At 39.8% G+C, this 17,732-nt stretch overlaps 1 protein-coding gene across 5 annotated transcripts in view; it reads left to right on the top strand.

Moving 5' to 3' along the window:
• FARP1 (FERM, ARH/RhoGEF and pleckstrin domain protein 1) overlaps positions 1 to 17,732 on the top strand; it is a 223,677-nt gene that overhangs the window by 30,954 nt on the left and 174,991 nt on the right. For all 5 annotated transcript variants that reach the window (XM_054056106.1, XM_054056105.1, XM_054056104.1 and 2 more), the window contains exon 2: positions 10,245 to 10,440. In XM_054056106.1, coding sequence (XP_053912081.1) covers positions 10,270 to 10,440 — 171 coding nt within the window. In that variant the 5' untranslated portion in view covers positions 10,245 to 10,269. The remainder of the gene's footprint in view (positions 1 to 10,244; positions 10,441 to 17,732) is intronic.

The raw sequence follows: 17,732 nt of genomic DNA, 5'->3' as shown, positions 1-17,732 counted from the left end.
ATTCCTCTGTTGTGAGACCTCATCTGGAGTACTCTGTCCAGTTCTGGAATCCTCAACATAAGAAGGATATGGAGCTGTTGGAACGGGTCCAGAAGAGGGCTACAAAGATCATCAGAGGGCTGGAGCACCTCCCATACGAGGACAGGCTGAGAGAGTTGGGCTTGTTCAGCCTGGAGAAGAGAAGGCTCCAAGGAGATCTTATAGTGACCTTCCAGTACCTGCAGGGGCTACAGGAAAGCTGGAGAGGGACTCTTCATAAAGGCTTGTGGTGATAGGGTGAGGGGGAATGGGTATAAACTGGAGAGGGCAGATTTAGGCTTGATATAAGGAAGAATTTCTTCACTATGAGAGTGGTAAGGCACTGGCACAGGTTGCCCAGGGAAGCTGTGGCTGCCCCATCCCTGAAGCTGTTCAAGGCCAGATTGGATGGGACTTTGGGCAGCCTGATCTAGTGGGAGGTGTCCCTGCCCATGGCAGGGGGTTTGGAACTAGATGGTCTTTAAGGTGCCTTCTAACCCAAACTATGCTATGATTCTATGAAAGAATGTGAACTTCAAGCATGCTCAGCAAGGAAAAACTCCTGGGAGATAGTAGTTATTTACTCTTTAGAGGTCTTGGCCTGCCATGGGTATGCTATATACTACTATCGGATATGATTATAAAAGCGACTTTCCATGTTCAGCATAATCTAAAGTTACTTGAGACTCGGGAGCCGAGAAAGGAATATGAGGAATATAGAATGTTCTCCAACGGAAGAGCAATCTAATACCCCACCGTCTTCCTGTTTGCTTGACACAGCAGTGTGGTGTGCCGTGCTGCTTCATTGGGAGACTTGTATTTAGTGAGAGGAGCCATCAAAGTCTTTCCAGCAGGATTCACTTTGAATGATTTGATATGTTCCATTGTATTATAATGTATTATTTACCTTGTCCCTCTTCCTGCTTGATCTTTCACTGACAACTTCGACCACTTGATGTCTTAATTTTACAGAAGGATCTGAGTCTTATTCCTTTTCGTCCTGATTGGATTGTGAAAGCTATTTCACAGTATTATTCCAGATGGTGTTTTGAGGAGATCAGTGCAGACAGGTGGGGTGCCTTGTCAGCATTTCTGCAAATGCTGCAAGGAAGAGAACAGAACCAGAGAACTGATGCTTTCCACTGTCCCCTTCAATAGCAAAAAGTACAGATTCCGCAGATAATCATGGAATCACAGAGTGGTTTGGTTTGAAAAGGACCTTAAAGATCACCCAGTTCCAACCCCCCTGCTATGGGAAGGGACACCTTCCACTAGATCAGGTTGCTCAAAGCCTCATCCAAAATAATGCTTTTTCACACTTCTAAACAGGGGAGTAGTTTTGAAATGTACAGGGATGGAATCTGCACTGAAACAGATTTGTTGACAAAGGAGTCATGAGGTGGTTGAACAGACCCTTTTCTAGCTAGGGCTTTTAAAACTTGCAGGGATGGTGCTGTACTTCAGAGTAACTTAGGCCAGTTTTCATTGTGAAGTAAGTTATGATGGAAAAAGCAGTTTATTCTGCCGACACAAAGGCAGCCAATATTGCTTTTTTGGTCTAAATCTGTCTCATATGAAAATCAACCCTAGTCTGTCTTTATGCAGCGTGTCTAATACTTAAATTTTAGCCAGACATAAAATGAAGACTTACCTATGGCAGCAATATTATTTGTATCTCTGTCTCACAATGCCTCTGGTAGCTGTTCACAGAATAAAAGCAGTATTATCAGTTATCTAAAGACAGATGGGTTCAGTATCTTGAGAGATTAGTTGAGCTGTCATCAGACAAGTAGGGGCAGACAGTGTCTAGACCTCATGCTGCTCAGCACAGGTAGAGTTTCTCCAGGGATCTTTTAGTGGTTCAGGTATTCACACAAATTGAAAAGAGATTCAAACTTACTTAGGTTTCTAAGTTTTACTAGAATTTTAAACCTTATTTTTGAAGGAAGAATAAAGACATAAATTTGAAGGTTGGAACCTAGAGGAGGGGGTTGGAACTAGATGATCTTTAAGGTCTCTTCTAACCCAAACTGTTCTATGGTTCTATGATTGATTCTATGATTTAAAGCACTGTAGAATATTTTAATCTGAATACTACACAGTCATGCCTCATGATCTGTTATATCCATCAGGATGCCAAAGAATCTATGAAGTTGTTTGCTAAACAGGAGTACATAAAGAAATTTTGATTTCTCCATGGTATGCGCATTTTTTACTGGAAACTGTATCATTACTAAGTGTGGCATTTCCTTGGTCAATAATAAAGGCTTCTGGCGAAAGTCATAGTTAAAAAAATCATTATATATTCAATTGTAAGTTTGTAAAACTGCTCAATAAAAAATCTCCTTTGGGAACAGAGGTTTAAATATTTAAAGCCACCAGGATTTTTTTTCTGTTTTTATAGTGGGTTGTATACTGAGCATACAACTGTGACCATAAATATGTTTTTCCTGGTGGAAGACCTATGTAATAGTTTTGTGGGAGTCTGATCACAGGCTTTGGGCAAAAAGGAAACTCTGCAAGGCCATTATGGCTTCGATTTAGCATGTTTGGTTAGGCCTTTTTCCCCGGGTGCATAATGCTGAACACTGATGTTGTTGTCCTCTGCGGTTTCGAGCCACTGGGCCATAAGAATACCCCTTCCATGCAGCGCAGCATGCTGGTGGCAAGCTCATGAGCTTCTGCTTTGTACTCATGCAACACAGCATAAATGCATCAAATTATAACTGATCTCTCTCAACAGGAGAGAGAAGGGGGTCTTGGCATGCTGACTGCTGCATTTTGTACTCAGTGGAGGGAGAATCATAGAACGGTTTGAGTTGGAAGGAACCTTAAAGATCATCCAGTTCTACGTGTCCTGCCATGGGCTGGGACACCTTTCACTAGGTTGGGTTGCTCAAAGCTGCATCCAAGGTGGGGTTGAACACCTCCAGGGATGGGGCACCCACGACTTCTCTGGGTAACATGTTCCAGTGTGTCTTAACACCCTCACATTAAACAATTCCTTCCTAATATCTAATCCAAATCTCTCCTCTTTCAGTTTAAAACCATTCCCCCTCGTCCTATCCCTGCACCTCCTGATAAAGATCCCCTCTCCAGCTTTCCTGTAGGCTATGGAACACTCGACTTAGGCTATAGTGCCTGACAGCTCTCTGGAGGAGCCAGCCTGCATTTAGGCAGTGCAAATACCTCTAATGTATACTCATACTTGTTTCAGATAAATAGTATTTTCCTTTTACTGTTTTATTTCTCAAAACCAAGACTGTATCTGTTTTTCTACCAACTGCTGAACAGTAGTATTAACATAGTGTGTTATTTATTCTTTTGACATGTTTTTATTTCATGAAGAACTTCTATGTTATGCTTGAGGCTGGGTATGAGTTGCTGGATCCCTTTCAGAATTCTGTTAAATCTGGAAGTAAATCACATTACTTTCTTCTACTATAAGCTCATTCGGCTTGGCTTTCACATGAGGTGTTGTATGGGTGAATGAGCCCAGAGCACTCCAGCTGGTGCAACAGCTTTATTTATCCAGAGTGATGGCATGAAAAGGTTTTAGAAAATGTTTTTAATGACTTCCGGAGCGATTTGTACTACCATTGAACCAACGAAGTGCTTTAAGTCCTTACCCACTTTGCTTGTGTTTTCTGTTGACAAACTGTAGGCTCAAGTGAGACCCAGTTGTGCAAGAAACTGTGCTGGTTGGAAACACAAGAAAGAGAGGTTTTCTTAAACTGTCTTCATATGTCCTAGCATTTACCATGTAACAATAAAGCTTCCACAGTCTTTCTGACCATAATGTGAAATAGCTTTTTTCCCCACATGACGATGCTTTTAACATCTCAACTTTAAAATGGTTTAGGTCTCTGTGAAATTTGAATATGTACTTTGTCACTTCTACAACCCATTTTATGATCAGTAAAGGGCTAGCAGGATGATTTCAACATGTGTTTCATGCACTCTTCGCTCGCAATTCTTTTTTTCCCCAAGAATTTTTGAGTTTTAATTGCATTTTGTCACTTGTACAAGCATGTTAAGTTTTCCTCTTTCATAGGTGTTAGTGATGGAATTGACACAAATAGGTTGTGCAGAATGGAAGGGGTGTCAATGACATTGAATACACGTATATGATGCCAGTAGCTTGCAACTTCTTCCTAAGCATCATTTCTTATGCAGTCAGTTTTGACAGCAGGTTAAAAAACATCTCAGAAAGCAGGTTGTGAGTTTCACGGTAAAGAATAAATATCTTCCTCCCCAACCCCCCCCCCCCCCCCCCGAGATAAAGCAGAGATTTTGTAGAAAAGATTTTGTCTGTTCAATTAGGAAAGTAAAGTGACAGGGAAGTATTTTCAGAGAAAAACACTGTGTTGAACTTCATGCACGAGCAAGTTATAAAAACACGGTAGTTAAATAGTGATACAATAAATGTAAGGCAAGTGGGCAGTATTTAATTCAAATTTTAATATGCCTAATAATAAACAAAGTGTTTGTGTAGAAGTATCTCCCTCTGCGCTGTTAAGGGATTCATGGCTCCAGGAGCTCCCCAATTTACTCAGACTGTGCCTTTGGATTTGAAGGGAAAGCACAGTTGCTGGGGAAGAGTCACTAACTAAGCAATTGGAGCTAATCATCCCCTTGGCTTAGCAGATGAGACACTAATTTTCCTTCCAGGAATAGCCAGTGTATTTATCTGTACAGTGGCTTCAAGTTGGCTGATTTAAAACCTGAGAAAAAGCTTTAAAATTGTTTGTGTTGGTTTGACTAGGATATTGGCATTCCTGATTTAAGTAAGTAGTGTTGCTCATGGTGCAAGGGTCCCATGAAGAGGTAGTAAAGAATAAATAGTGTTTGGGAAGTGGTCGCAATGAGTCCCAAGAGTGACTTGTATGGAGGCTCCTGAGGGGTTCCTTTCCAAAGGTGAGCATATGAAGGCTTTGCTTACTTAATTGCTCACATATATATATACACACACGATAGCTTTGTTTACTCGTGTGAGATGCAGGGAAGAAAAAGAGGTGTTCTTTGCTTGCAATGAGTTTCTAAAGCAATGTCGTCCAGAAAATATAGCACACAGCAAATCAATGTGTTTACTGTCTTGTTTAATGTCATTGACAGTCATCAAAACTAGTTTTAGTTTTGTGGGTTTAAAAAAAAGATTTATAGACTAGAGTCCCTTGATTTGAAAAACAATCTATTTTTGTGCAAGGTTTAAGGGTTTTTCACAGAGGCAATTGCAGAAGCATACAGAAATCTGTTAGTCCACTTGTTGATAGATCTACTGACAGGTGTGTGGTTGAGGAAAAAAGATAGCATACATCAGATTTGTGCAGGATGGGACTGCTCTTTGCTGACATCTGGCAGAAGACTTGGAATCTGGGACAGCTGCTAGCATCGCAAAATTGCAAACAGCTTTAGGACCTGAATGCAATGAAGATAAATGAGCTCCAGTTGGAAGCTGAATGGCCCTAAAGGTAGAATCAGTAATGAATGCGGGCACTCTGAATGCTGTGCTGATCGGCTTGCAAGAGACGGGGATTTTTTGTCCTGGACTTATATAGATGTTCACTATTCTGCATTGCAGGCTGTATTATCAATGCACTGAGTAGTTGAGTTTGTGAGGCTTTGTGTTACTCAGCTGCTTAGGTCCCTGAACTTAACTTCGGTTTCATGTTCTAGCTAGTTTGGTATCAGTGTGCTGTACTGTTCAACAAATCTGAGTACTTTGCTGGTTCATCTACGTGGCAATACCATTGAAACTAGGTCAAGGGATAAGGGAGCATGATTTAGAGGTTTTCAGAATCTGATCAAGATGGGAAACTTTGTGGGCTATCTTCATTTTTGTGGCAGGTGATTAATTTTATTCTGTTATGGATGCTCTCTGCCTTAATTGAGGGCATTTCTTACTGCTGAAAATTTTAGGAGGTCTGCTGAATGCTGAAGTATCCAGTCCTGAGACTTCCAAAAAAATTGGACAGCCGTGGTGGTATTTTCTAGGGGAGGCAGGTTTTAAGAAGTTAATTTTCTGTGTTTTTAAGGACAGAAAAAAGAAATTTGTGTCTAGAAATTAAGCCCAGTTAAAGAGCTCCCCCTTCGTCCTGTCCTCCACTGACTGTACAGAGGACTAGAAATGAGCCTCTAATGCAGATCTTCTTGACCATACCTCACCTAGAGCCTCCCTACTTCTGACTTCACAAAGCAATCGTTTACATTTCCTTTTTTTTTTTTTTTTAATTCCAGAACATGCTACAGAAGAATAGGCATTTTGTAATACTTCCTTCTCTAGCTCAGCATTGTGGATGTGAGCAGAAAGGAGTCTGAACAGGACCCCAGAAACCACCTTCTCTTGCAGAGAAGATGCCACCCAGCTCCCCTGGTTGTACTTCAAGGTCGAGCTGTTTTTCTATTAAGGGCTTTTGGTGTCACATTTCTTTGCTTCCACAAAAATTCTGATCCATTGCCTTTCTTTGCAAGGATCTTTGTATAATTTCAAGGGTGTTTGAGGTTCTATGTGGAATAACGTGAAACACAAATGTTGTGTTAGTGAAGCAGCTGTTGGTGGTAATTTCTTAAGAAAATCAGAATATGAAGAAAAGATTTTCCAAGAAATCTTCAATATTCTTCCAAGAGAAACTACTGAAGAATCGTAAGATGATTGTGACTTTGAAGCTTTCCAGAAAGTTCCCCCTTCTCTACTGCAGACTTCTTACAGAAGGTATTTGTGAAAAGGATAAATCTGCCACCTCTAGGTATTCCCACACAGCTGATCCACGTGATGACTTCTGCTCAAGAAATGAATTTTGGTTGTTGTTGCCTGAAATGGGGCTGATGCAGTCACTTCATATAGCATGGCTTGAAAATGAGCCGTTTGTTGCTGCGATGGTTAGCTGTGTGTCTCTGCTGCCTTGTGGGTCGACTTTCACCACTGTTGCACTTGGTAGACATAGGGACTCTGCTGAGCAAGTCTTGAGGGTGGCTTCTTTCATAGAATCATGTAATGGTTTGAGTTGGAAGGGACCTTAAAGCCCATCCAGTTCCAGTCCCCCGCTAGGGACAGAGACGCCTCCCAGACGGCTCTGGTTGCTCCAAGCACCATCCAACCTGGCCTTGAACACCTCCAGGGATGGGGCATCCACAACTTCCCTGGGCAACCTGTTCTAGTGCCTCACCACCCTCATAGTAAAAAATGTCCTCTAGTATCTAATCAATAAACCAAATTTAGTCTGTAATGATGGGGAGCAGACAAAGAAGCAATGGAGCTCAATTTTTTATCTTTTGTGAAACATTAACCCAGTTAATTTCTGCAAGAACATAACAAACTTGCACAAAGCAAAGGTGGTAATGACAAAAATTTAAGCTATTCATCTAAGTAAAACTAATAGGATTTCTTCCAAAAAACCACAATTTTGGAAGTTAAAACAGATCAGAGGGCTGGAGCACCTCCCATACAAGGAAACGCTGAAAGAATTAGGATTGTTCAGCCTCCTCCATTATTTTTTATGGTTCCTAGATTTTAGGTCTTTTTGCCTTGGTTCACTAAGTTTCTTGGCTTGTCTGTATGTGTGTGCAGGCCACTAAATCGTCTAGTCAGCAGAACATTTATAGAAAGGTTCAAGCTCTGTAATATTTCCTTGCATTAATTATTTAATGATATCACTTGAACTGACTGGATTGATTCCTATGTTTAGGATTTAATGGAAAGAGTAGATTTCTTCTTCATCTGCTTTAAATATCTGTACTTAGCCAAAGTCCACCACACTAACACAGCAATTGTAGAGGTCCTTTGTGCTCTGAGTGCTGGCTGTATTATATGGTGACTTCAGAAGAGCTCTTAAAACTGCTTTTGAATTAATAAAGACATGGACTAGTATCTTTGTGTGCAGTGACACTTCCAGACAGAGTGTGTTTAATACCGTTATGTCCCTATGTACTTCACATGCATGAAAACCAGGCTTATTTTTAAGTAGGCCTGGAGTCTTGCTATATAGAATCATAGACTCATAGAATAGTTAGGGTTGGAAGGGACCTTAAAGATCATCCGGTTCCAACCCTCCTGCCATGGGCAGGGACACCTCCCACCAGATCAGGCTGCCCAAGAACCCATCCAATCTGGCCTTGAACACCTCCAGGGATGGGGCATCTATAGCTTCCTTGGGCAACCTGTGCCAGTGCCTCACCACTCCAGTTGTGAAGAAGTTCTTCCTTATGTCTAGCCTAAATCTGACTCTCTCCAGTTTACACCCATTCCGCCTTGTCCTGTCACTACAAGTCTTTATGAACAGTCCCTCCTCAGAGTTCGGTGGCTTTTGTTTTGGAATTTCTGCCTCCAGCTGTGGCTTTCTTGTTGGCACTTCTTGTCTTGTAAAAAGGTTTTAATTTAATTCAATTAAATTGATTTTACTTAAAATATTCCTCTTACATTTCAGATTACAGTGCCAACTGAGGAAAAATTTGCCTCAGCAGTAATGGGCGTGCACTTGAGTAGGCTTCACTGGTGCCTCCAACCCTGTTGGGTAGGATAGCACTGGCTCATTGCTGAAGCTGGCCTGCAGTTTTTCATTCTTTTTCACTTGTGCCCATTCAGCTGATGTGTAGAAGTGTGCGATCCCTAATTTTTCATTCACTTCCCTCTCAGCTAACACTTTTTTTTTAATTTTACTCCAAGTGCTCTTGTAAAAATTTTTACTCCAAGCCACTGCTGTGTAAAAAAAACCAAATTAGTCAGGAATGCAGAAGAAAGAAATAGGTGGGAACAAATTAGTCAGGACACAGAAGAGAAATGTGTGGTAAAGAGTATACCCTGCCAAAGACAGGACTGTTTTTTTCTCTCCGTGTGGTACTAGTATATTATTTAATGGCACTGTTCTTATAGTATATCACAGATCTAGTGATGCATTCACTACTACATGGGCTATCAAGTACTTCCTAGCTTTCCCGTAGATTTCTTGCTATTTGTAACCTCAGAGTAAAAGCCAGACAATGACTGGCAGTAGTTGTCTTCCACCTCTGTTCAGTGGGAAAGTTACAGATGTTTTTTTAATGGTCATTGATCAGCATATAAAAGTCATGCAGAATGGAAATGCAATTACCAAGAAAGATAAATAGACCGATGCAATGAATTTCATCAGAAACCCAACTAGAGTGTCTATGTCTAAAGGAGGGGGGAGAGAAAGCGAAATAAAATTGTAGTAGGATGTGTGACATTTGACAAGTAAAACTAATGGTCCTTGAGTTAAAAAAGCAGGTTTGAAGTTGTGCTGGTTAATGAAAACCTACACTGAATCAGTGTTGTAGGTCTGCTGCCTTTTTAGGATAGAATAATTATTTAGCAGAAATGTGCTGAGTAATATATGAAAGCTGCATGGAAAAAAAATTAATGAGCCAGTTTCTGAGGTTACTTTCCATGGATATGAAGCAGACATCCGCATTCAGCAGTTGGTGGAGGCTCCCATAACACAGCAAGGAAAGTTCTTTCTGTGGTGTTCCCCTCCTGCTCTAAAGGAAGATCAGATTTGCCTTGCTTTTTACAACTGTTGTTTTTCCTCTGGCTTCTTCTGAACTTCTCGGTAGCTCATCCTCATAGTCTTTGGCCCATCAGTGGGATTAGGCTGGTCTCCAGATTCTAGAGCAATTCTGCTCCCCATAAGAAAAAATATATTTAGGCCACATAATTGGGGTCATCTTGTGCCCCTTTGGCTTTCCTGCTTTGAAGCCTCTTAAGCAAGGTGGCAGCTTCAAAAGGGTCAGAGAAGGCTGGAGGGACCAAAGGGAGGAAGTGCTGATATGGCCAAGAGGGGGCAATAGTCAAGTGCTGAGTTGTCTCACCTTTCCTCATCATCCTCCCTTCTCTGGGAGCCGTGGTTGTTAACAGCCTGATTCATAAATACACGAAAATTAACATAATTCCTTGAAATCTGGTTCAGTCATACTCCAGTGTGGTTTTGTTTCCTTTTCCATGGAGAAAAGGGGTATTTTCCCATTGTACAGTACTCCAGCCACTCTATCAGCCTTACCCCCAGGAGCTGATTACCATGTGTATTTCAAAAACCATGAAGTTTACCTGCTTTTCTTGTCTTCATATGAGACATTAAAAAAAAATCATAATGGTTATTACTTTGTGTTAATGGTGATATGGTTTATTAGCTCTAAGTATATATACCATAATGCTTACATGGAACAACTCTTATTTATAAATTGTGTGGTCTTCTTTGCCCTTTTTCTCTTATCAGATAGAAGAAACGTGTTTCTCTAAACATGGGTGAAACAGAGCAGAGACCAACAGCAGGATCCCGGTTAGGAGCTCAGGAAAATGCTGGGATCAGTACCTTGGAGCATGGACAGAAACCACCTGTGACACCTCCAGGAAAACTCATCTCCATCAAAATTCAGATGCTGGATGACACACAGGAAACTTTTGATGTTCCGGTAAGGGTGTGGAGGTTGAGATGGCTAAAGACTATTCAGGCATTTCTAAAAACACATGTTTTCAAACTACTTTTCTCTTTATTTCAGCTGTGATTCTTTGGCTAATGAGTTCATGTTGCGGAGAAAATGGCTGTTATATCAACATTAAATAGATGATGGTGCAATAGCATAACATTAAAGAGTGAACTGTAAATTACAGCTATTATTCTGTTTCTGTTTGAACAGCTCCAGAAGAGGTGAAAGTCCGTTGTTGTTTCTTTTTCTTTGAACCATCGGTGGTTTCCACTACTTCCTGAGTAGTTGTTTTATTTCCTTGATGGTGTTTTCTCTTGATTCAATAAACCATACATCTATATAGGTTGTTTTTTCTTTCCCTCTTGCAAGTCCTTAGGATAGTAACTTGAAATCATCAAAGTTTTCCCTGATTTGTACCTCTTAAAGACAGAAAGTGCTCACACACATTGAGTGCAAGGATAGAATCAGATCAATCTCATCTAAAGTTACTCTGTACCCCACTGAAATTAATCTAGGCTTGTACTTGCCAGGAAAGCAGAGTTACTATTGCTTTTGTGTGTGCATGATCAGAAGAATTAGCTTGAATTAGTTTTGAATCAAAGACCAATTCTGTTTTACATTTTCTAGCTGTTAGTAACCACTAATGATTTTAATATTCCATTCTTAGATAATTAATGTAAGGTTGTTGGAACACTGTCGCTGTTATGAAAGTGTACTGGAATGTATATTTTTCCAAGTCCTCAGGGTTCTGTGAATAGGAAACTGGACACCTGAGTTCAAATTTCATCCTCTGTTACTTGCATTTTATGTAGCTATGGTAACTTCCATGCCTTCATTGCCTCAGTTTTCCCTACCATGAAATTGGGGGGTACCAGTGAAATACATGTATCTTCCAAGTATAGTGCTCTGTGAAAGTGCTGGTGGTCACTGAAACAGTCTTAACCCTTTGTTAAAGATAAAGGAATTCTGATTAGGAAAATCTTCATTTGAAAAAAAATATGGGTTTTTACCTGTTTGTAAGTTCTCTGCACAGGCAGGTACGTGTGAACTGAACCGCCACCAAGTGAAATGCTCCTGTATGGAGCAACTTATTATGCTTTTGAGCCCTTCAGGATGCTTATCAAATATCTATAGCAAACAGACTAAAATTAGTAGTCTTAGTTAATTGTTGCTGTTCAAAAGTTTAGCTCCAGTTTAAATTATTGAAGGCTGATGAAATTGTGCTGCTTATCTTACATGGTACAAATATCCCTGTTATCCTAGAGACAACCTCCGCCCCTCCCAGCTGCCTCTTAATCATACATTGGAAATGACGTGCAATTTATAAGCATTAGTAATTCCATTTAACAAACACTTAGTATAAACATTTTTGAGATCAGATTCCTTTCATTAAATTGTTTAGGAGCAAATGTAAGTAATGAGTGAATGCAACGCACCCGTATAACTCCAGCTTTGCTTCTGGGAATTTGAGAAAGCAGTATTTCTTTCAGTCTTCATTATTAAAAGGCATCAACATTATTTTTCTGTTTCTAAACTTCAGCAACACCTGGAAGACCTGGATTTTTAAACAACTGTCTGTTTGGATCACTTCAGTATGATTGTGGCTTTTATTTTGTAACCACCTCTATTCAAGGAAAGCCCAGTCAGTTTTAAAGTCAAATCTTGTGGTGAAATCTGTAGGATACTTAGATTATAAAGTCTTTTAGAGCAGATTCCTAAAGCTTTTTGTCTTTATGATATGCATAGTCAAATGAAGCAATACACATAGTTTTCAGTCTGCTCTACAAAGTGTTGAATTTTTAGTCCCATCTCACGAAACCAAAAAACTTTTAATACCTCTAAACTGAGATGTTTATTCATGTTGGCAAACCCATGTTCCCATTTACTGGGAACTTGCTTGCTGGAAAAGCTTGCTGTTTTTAGCCAGATTGGTGCAGTATATACAGAAAAAGAAAGTGATACCATTTCAACAAAATATTTTAGGAGCAGCAAATGTGGCTGTGAGCAGAGGATGTTAAACATATATGCCTAAGCACATCTGTGGGTTTGCTCCTCTGTGGAGAATTAAAGGCTTTTTGTGTGGTTGAAGGTCTGAACTATTCTTTCCAAAACTTGAGCTGCCATAGTTATGAAAATAACCTTCCAAACATGATACAAATATAAACCGAGAAGGTTTTGTGTTTCCTACACTTTCAGGAATTTTGTTGGATAACCTTTTCTCTGTCGGTGAATGGGCGAAACTTTGAGTGGCTTTATTGATGCTTGTAATGTGTCTTGCAGGACAGTATGGAGTTTAAGTCATGTCAGTTTAATATCTGCTTGTGAAGTCTGTGTAAAAATAGAAACAGGTACTGGTGCTACTTCTTCCTGAATTTGGGGGAAGTAGTGAAGTAGTTTGGAGTATCTGTCTCCTCCTCCTTCCTTGCTACTCCTATAATTTCTTTTGTTACAGGTGCACCTCCCTCCATTAGCTAAACTCGGAAAAAGATCTTATCACTGTGGTGTTTTTCTTCGATTTGTTCTTGTATGACTTTGAGGTGGTTATGTTTGGGGTGGTTTTTGTGGTTTTCTGTTTTGTTAAGTTTTGTTTGGTTTTAAATTATCTTCCAGGAGGCAAGATTCAATGCTCTTGTACTTAGGCAATCCCTTTTCTCCTATTGTATGCAAATGACTTGTTTTTATTAGAGCAAAACCCTTTAGATTGCTATGTCCGTTCTGTATATAACGAAACAGGAGAAAAGCATGACCTAATTCCTTTCTCCTCCAGTGCTGCTGATTAGGCTATTTAAAAGTGAGCTAACTCCAGCATCTTTTATGCTTCTAAAGGAAAACTAATTTTTTATTGACCAACTTTTGGTGTTAGTGTTTTGGTGCTATATAATCATAGTATGCCTGGCTCGTTATATTAGCTTCTCACAAGCCAAAAAAAGAAAGGAAAGCGAGACCCACATAGCTTAAAATGGGCTTGTAAACAATATTTTTTGCCAGGAAAAAAACATGAGGTATGTATATAGGGAGTTTTATGGGAGGCTTGAAAACAGAAGCCACAATGAAGGCCCTTTCACCAATTTTTGCAAATGCTCTATTATAAAAGGAAAGGTACATAAGAAGAATTGTACATGCTGCTTGATGTTAACAAGCAATATTTCATTGCAGAGTTTCCAAACATTCCTATATTCCAAAAATCCAGTGAAAGGTTGAATAGATAATCCTGGATCTTTCATACACATCTAGTTAGCTGGTGGCACGACTCTTTTCAAGTAAGTACAGATGCTTGGGGAATGTGGGGCAAAAGTAAGCACTGCTGCTTTCAAACAAAGAGATGATATTACTTTCACTTCGTATTTATTGCCTTTAACTTAAAAGGAAAGTATAAAATTCATCAGCTTCCTTTTTGAGCACATTTTTTGCTTATTCTGCTCTGAGAAGAGAAATTATCTAGAATATCTTTCCCCCTTTTAAGTTTTAATGACTGAATTTCTGTACCTTTAGTTTGAGTCTGTCATGAACTCTTAGACAAATGCTGGCTTCGCCTGCAGTTGTAAGTGCTTCAAGCCTAAAAATCAGGCCGTGAGTTGAAAGTTCATGATCACTCAGCACTTGCAGCTGGTAGTTATGCAGTTAGCTTTATGGAGGGCTTGCATGAAGTGTGGAATAGATTTTTGTCTCTTGCTTTTTGTTTCTAATTTCCAGTTTGGCTGTATTTACTGAAAATTTAGTTAGATATGCTAACTGAAGACTGCAGAGGTCCAAAATACCCCAATGTGTTTTAGCTCATGTTTGGCTGAGTTCTGACTATGTGACAGAATGAGCAAACACAGTCCATTTCTGCTAAGTAAGAGGACAACAGCTTTAACTAAACTGAGTAATATGAAGGAGCAAGAACATTTTTTTTCACCCTTGTACACATGATGATAATCATTTAAAGATAAATCTTGGGAATTCTGGAAGGTTGACACTTCTACTGTAAAACTTGTGAAACTCAACGCTGCCAAATAGAAATTGTGTATTATACAAGAGAGGGTAGAAGCGTACAGTTCTGCTTGATTTCACTCTTATTTCATTTCTACCAGTCTCATCTAAGTTTAGGTAGAAGAGAGTGGAATTGATTCCATAGAACCATAGTAAAATTTAAGGATTTTCTTCTGTTTGTTTTAATATGGTCTCCTGTGTAGGTTCAAACCAGTTTAAGTAAAAAAGAAATAGAGTTTTTAAGGAACAGTAAAAACGGTTAATAGTAGCATCTACTGTAGATAATTCTGGGGAAGCAAATCCTTTAATGACTGTGCCACTTATGTATTTACTTTTGTAGTTGTTTCAGTGCCAGAAGTAATCTGCTTTAAAGCTACTCCTCAGCAGAAAGAGTCAGTGTTGTTCCTTTCTAGGTAATGCTGAAGACATGACTGATTCTAATGTAGAGTGCTGAGATGATTTGGTGACTCAGTCCAGGTTTAACCCTGCCTGACATGAGGCCTGTCTCTGATCAAATCCTACTCTCTGAGTGAACGACATTGATGTGGCAGGAGCAATACTATGGATGCTAAGTAGAAAGTCAGAGTTGTTTTTTTCCCGTTACATCAAAGGTGAGATCAAAGTATAGCACAGGAGGTAGGGATTCTTCTTTTGGTTAGGATCCAGTCTTTTTAATTAAAACCAAACCAAAGTCCTTTTTACTGTGTCTGGAAGAAAATAGTTGTTGCCTTTTTGTGGCTCTCTTTTGGAAAGGCCAAAACATACTTGTCTGTCAGATTACCCAAGTTTATTGAACATCTGTTTTGTCTTATGTAAACTTTCTTTCCCTCTGAATGTGTTCAAGCTTTGTGAAATATGCAGGGTTGGAAAATGTCATCCGCTTTGAGGGATTAACACCTGGTTTCTTAAGCAAGAGGAGTCTCTTAATAGAAAGCAGGGTCAGGGTATAATCCTTAGTAAACATCGATTGTAAACATTTCATTTCAATTTGTGTTTTTCTCAGAAGAGAAAAGCTTCTTCATCTTTGGATTATCTGAGAATAAAGACGGAATGGTCTTGGTCTACAACGATTTATCTTCCACTGGAGTTTGTTTGCAGGGCTCTGGAGGGGAATTTCTGTGCCTCGAGTCCCAAATTTTCAGAGAGGACTTCATAATCCTGCCAGGGCTCTGTGTCTTAAGGCTTAATGTTCTGGGTGTGGTTTTTTGTTTGGCTCTTTCCTTTTTTCATGCAGCCATATGACGATTGTTCATATTCCCTTTGTAGCGAAAATGCCTTCTTTTGAATATACACCCCACCAACTTCAGACCAGTGTAAGTGTGCCAGAAGAAGCTTGATATTAGAAAGTCTCAATACTTAACAACAAAGATTACATCTGCTTTGTTATAAATTTGCAGAAGCATTGTGTTACTCTATTAAATTTGAAATTTCAGCCACAGTTTTATAAATGTTTAAATTATTTTCTGTAACATTTATGGGGTACGGTAATTGCTTTGTCCTAGACATTTACTTCTCTCTTCAATATGCATCTTATAAACACTGAATAAAACAGTTTTATAAAAGAGCATTAGACAGTAAGGCAATGCAGAAACATGAAACACTGTTTTATGCTTTCTTAGCCAGCTTCAAGTTCAATTCTCTATGAATTGCATTTTTTTTCCAGCTTAGGAAGTGAACAGCAGGTCAAATGTCAGTTATTCATCAGTCTGAGACTTTCTTTTCTTCTCATGCCTGAAATTATTTGGCCATCGCTGTCAGACTATTTCCGATGAATATCAAGCACTTAAATATTCACTAATTGTCACAGCAACCCTGCTGTATCTTCTGAAATTACAAGAAGAAAATCTATTTTTTCCTATAATTCTGAAACACATCAGTTGCATTTTTCTCAGCAGATGATTGTTAGTTGATACCCAGTAAACTCTGATTTTTGTTGACGTATGATTAGAATGTCCTTGTTGAAAGACAGGGAATTTTAGTGACTTGCGTTAATAATTTATGTGCTTTTCAAAATGGAAGAGAAAATAATCCACAAGGAAACTTCTGTAACCTGAGGCAGCAGGCTGTTTAAACTGCTGATTTCTTTGTCACGCTATTCTGTGTAATGAACAGAAGTGGGAATATAATTGTAAATGCCAACGGATCCAGACCATTTTCAGACTGGATTGATGTATTTGAAGATAACTAGGAAATGAATGTAATTTTGTTGAATGAATTAGCCTGACTTGTAATCAGGGAAGGCTTCTCAAATTAATGTCTTTTAACTTGTCCCAGTTCAACTGACTCACCATGTCATGCACCAATGAGTGAGCCGGCACAAAGCAGGGGACAGAGCTGGCACCGGGAAGAGCAGCCATGGATGAAGAGGCAGTGCGTGAGCATTTCTGAATAGTGCTGCCCTGGGGTCAGTGAAATCATGCTGTTAATTTTGGTAACCAGGTCTGTGTCTGTAAGTTGGTTCACATGGTACTGGTAAGGCTGGATTGGTACTCCATGGGGGACCATGGGCTCCCTCCCCAGCTACAGGTTGTTGCTCCCAGCCATCCTGTTTGAAGGTGGCAGTTGTCCAAGGAATAGTGAGAGGTGCTTGCCATCTCCCCTCTTCAAAGTGTACGTGTATGGGTGAGTGGGTAGCTAGTGGCAGAAGTGGAGTCTGATGTAATAAGGACTATGTTTTTCTGTTGCAAGGGCGATGAGAGGGATGTTCTGCCTCTGGTCAGAGGAAGGAGGAGCTGAACTGCCTGTTATGCGCTTCCTTCCTCCCCCCTGTAATTGAGGTTTGTCTCTTCTGGCTTTAGGAATTTTAAACTAGATGTCAAAGCCGCAGGTAATCATTCTTTCCTTCATAGTTAGGGTGAAAATGTGGTACCTTCAACAGGCCATTCATCATGCCTGTCTCAAACATGTGTTTTAGGATGAGATTAATTGCTCTCTGGAGGTGCTTGTATACCCCTGTAAGGAGACCAGAGGGTGATAGCTTAGACTTCATTTGTCATCTAGGCACCTAACTTGTTCCATAGAAATTTCTTTGTTTCCTTTTAGTTCCCACCCAGGCCAAAGTGATATGTGAGTCTTCTCTACACCCTGTAGCTGGCCGGCAGTGCTGTCTAGCTCAGATATGCTGTGGTGGGTGAATTACACCTGCTGTAGTGCTGCTTTTCTCTGTTCTAGTTGTAACAGAAGCTGCAAAATAAAACACACTGTGCTTTGGTGCTGTGCTGCAGTGGTGTGCATACATGCCATGATTTACTTAAAGTCCATTCTTTGTCAGCACAAGGCAGTCAAGCTTAAGTTACTTTCCTTAA

The sequence above is a fragment of the Cuculus canorus genome, chromosome 1 (genome assembly GCF_017976375.1).
Source record: "Cuculus canorus isolate bCucCan1 chromosome 1, bCucCan1.pri, whole genome shotgun sequence".
NCBI classification, from domain to species: domain Eukaryota; kingdom Metazoa; phylum Chordata; class Aves; order Cuculiformes; family Cuculidae; genus Cuculus; species Cuculus canorus.
The sequence above is the reverse complement of the archived record's forward strand: the minus strand, read 5'-3'. Positions and strand labels throughout refer to the sequence as shown.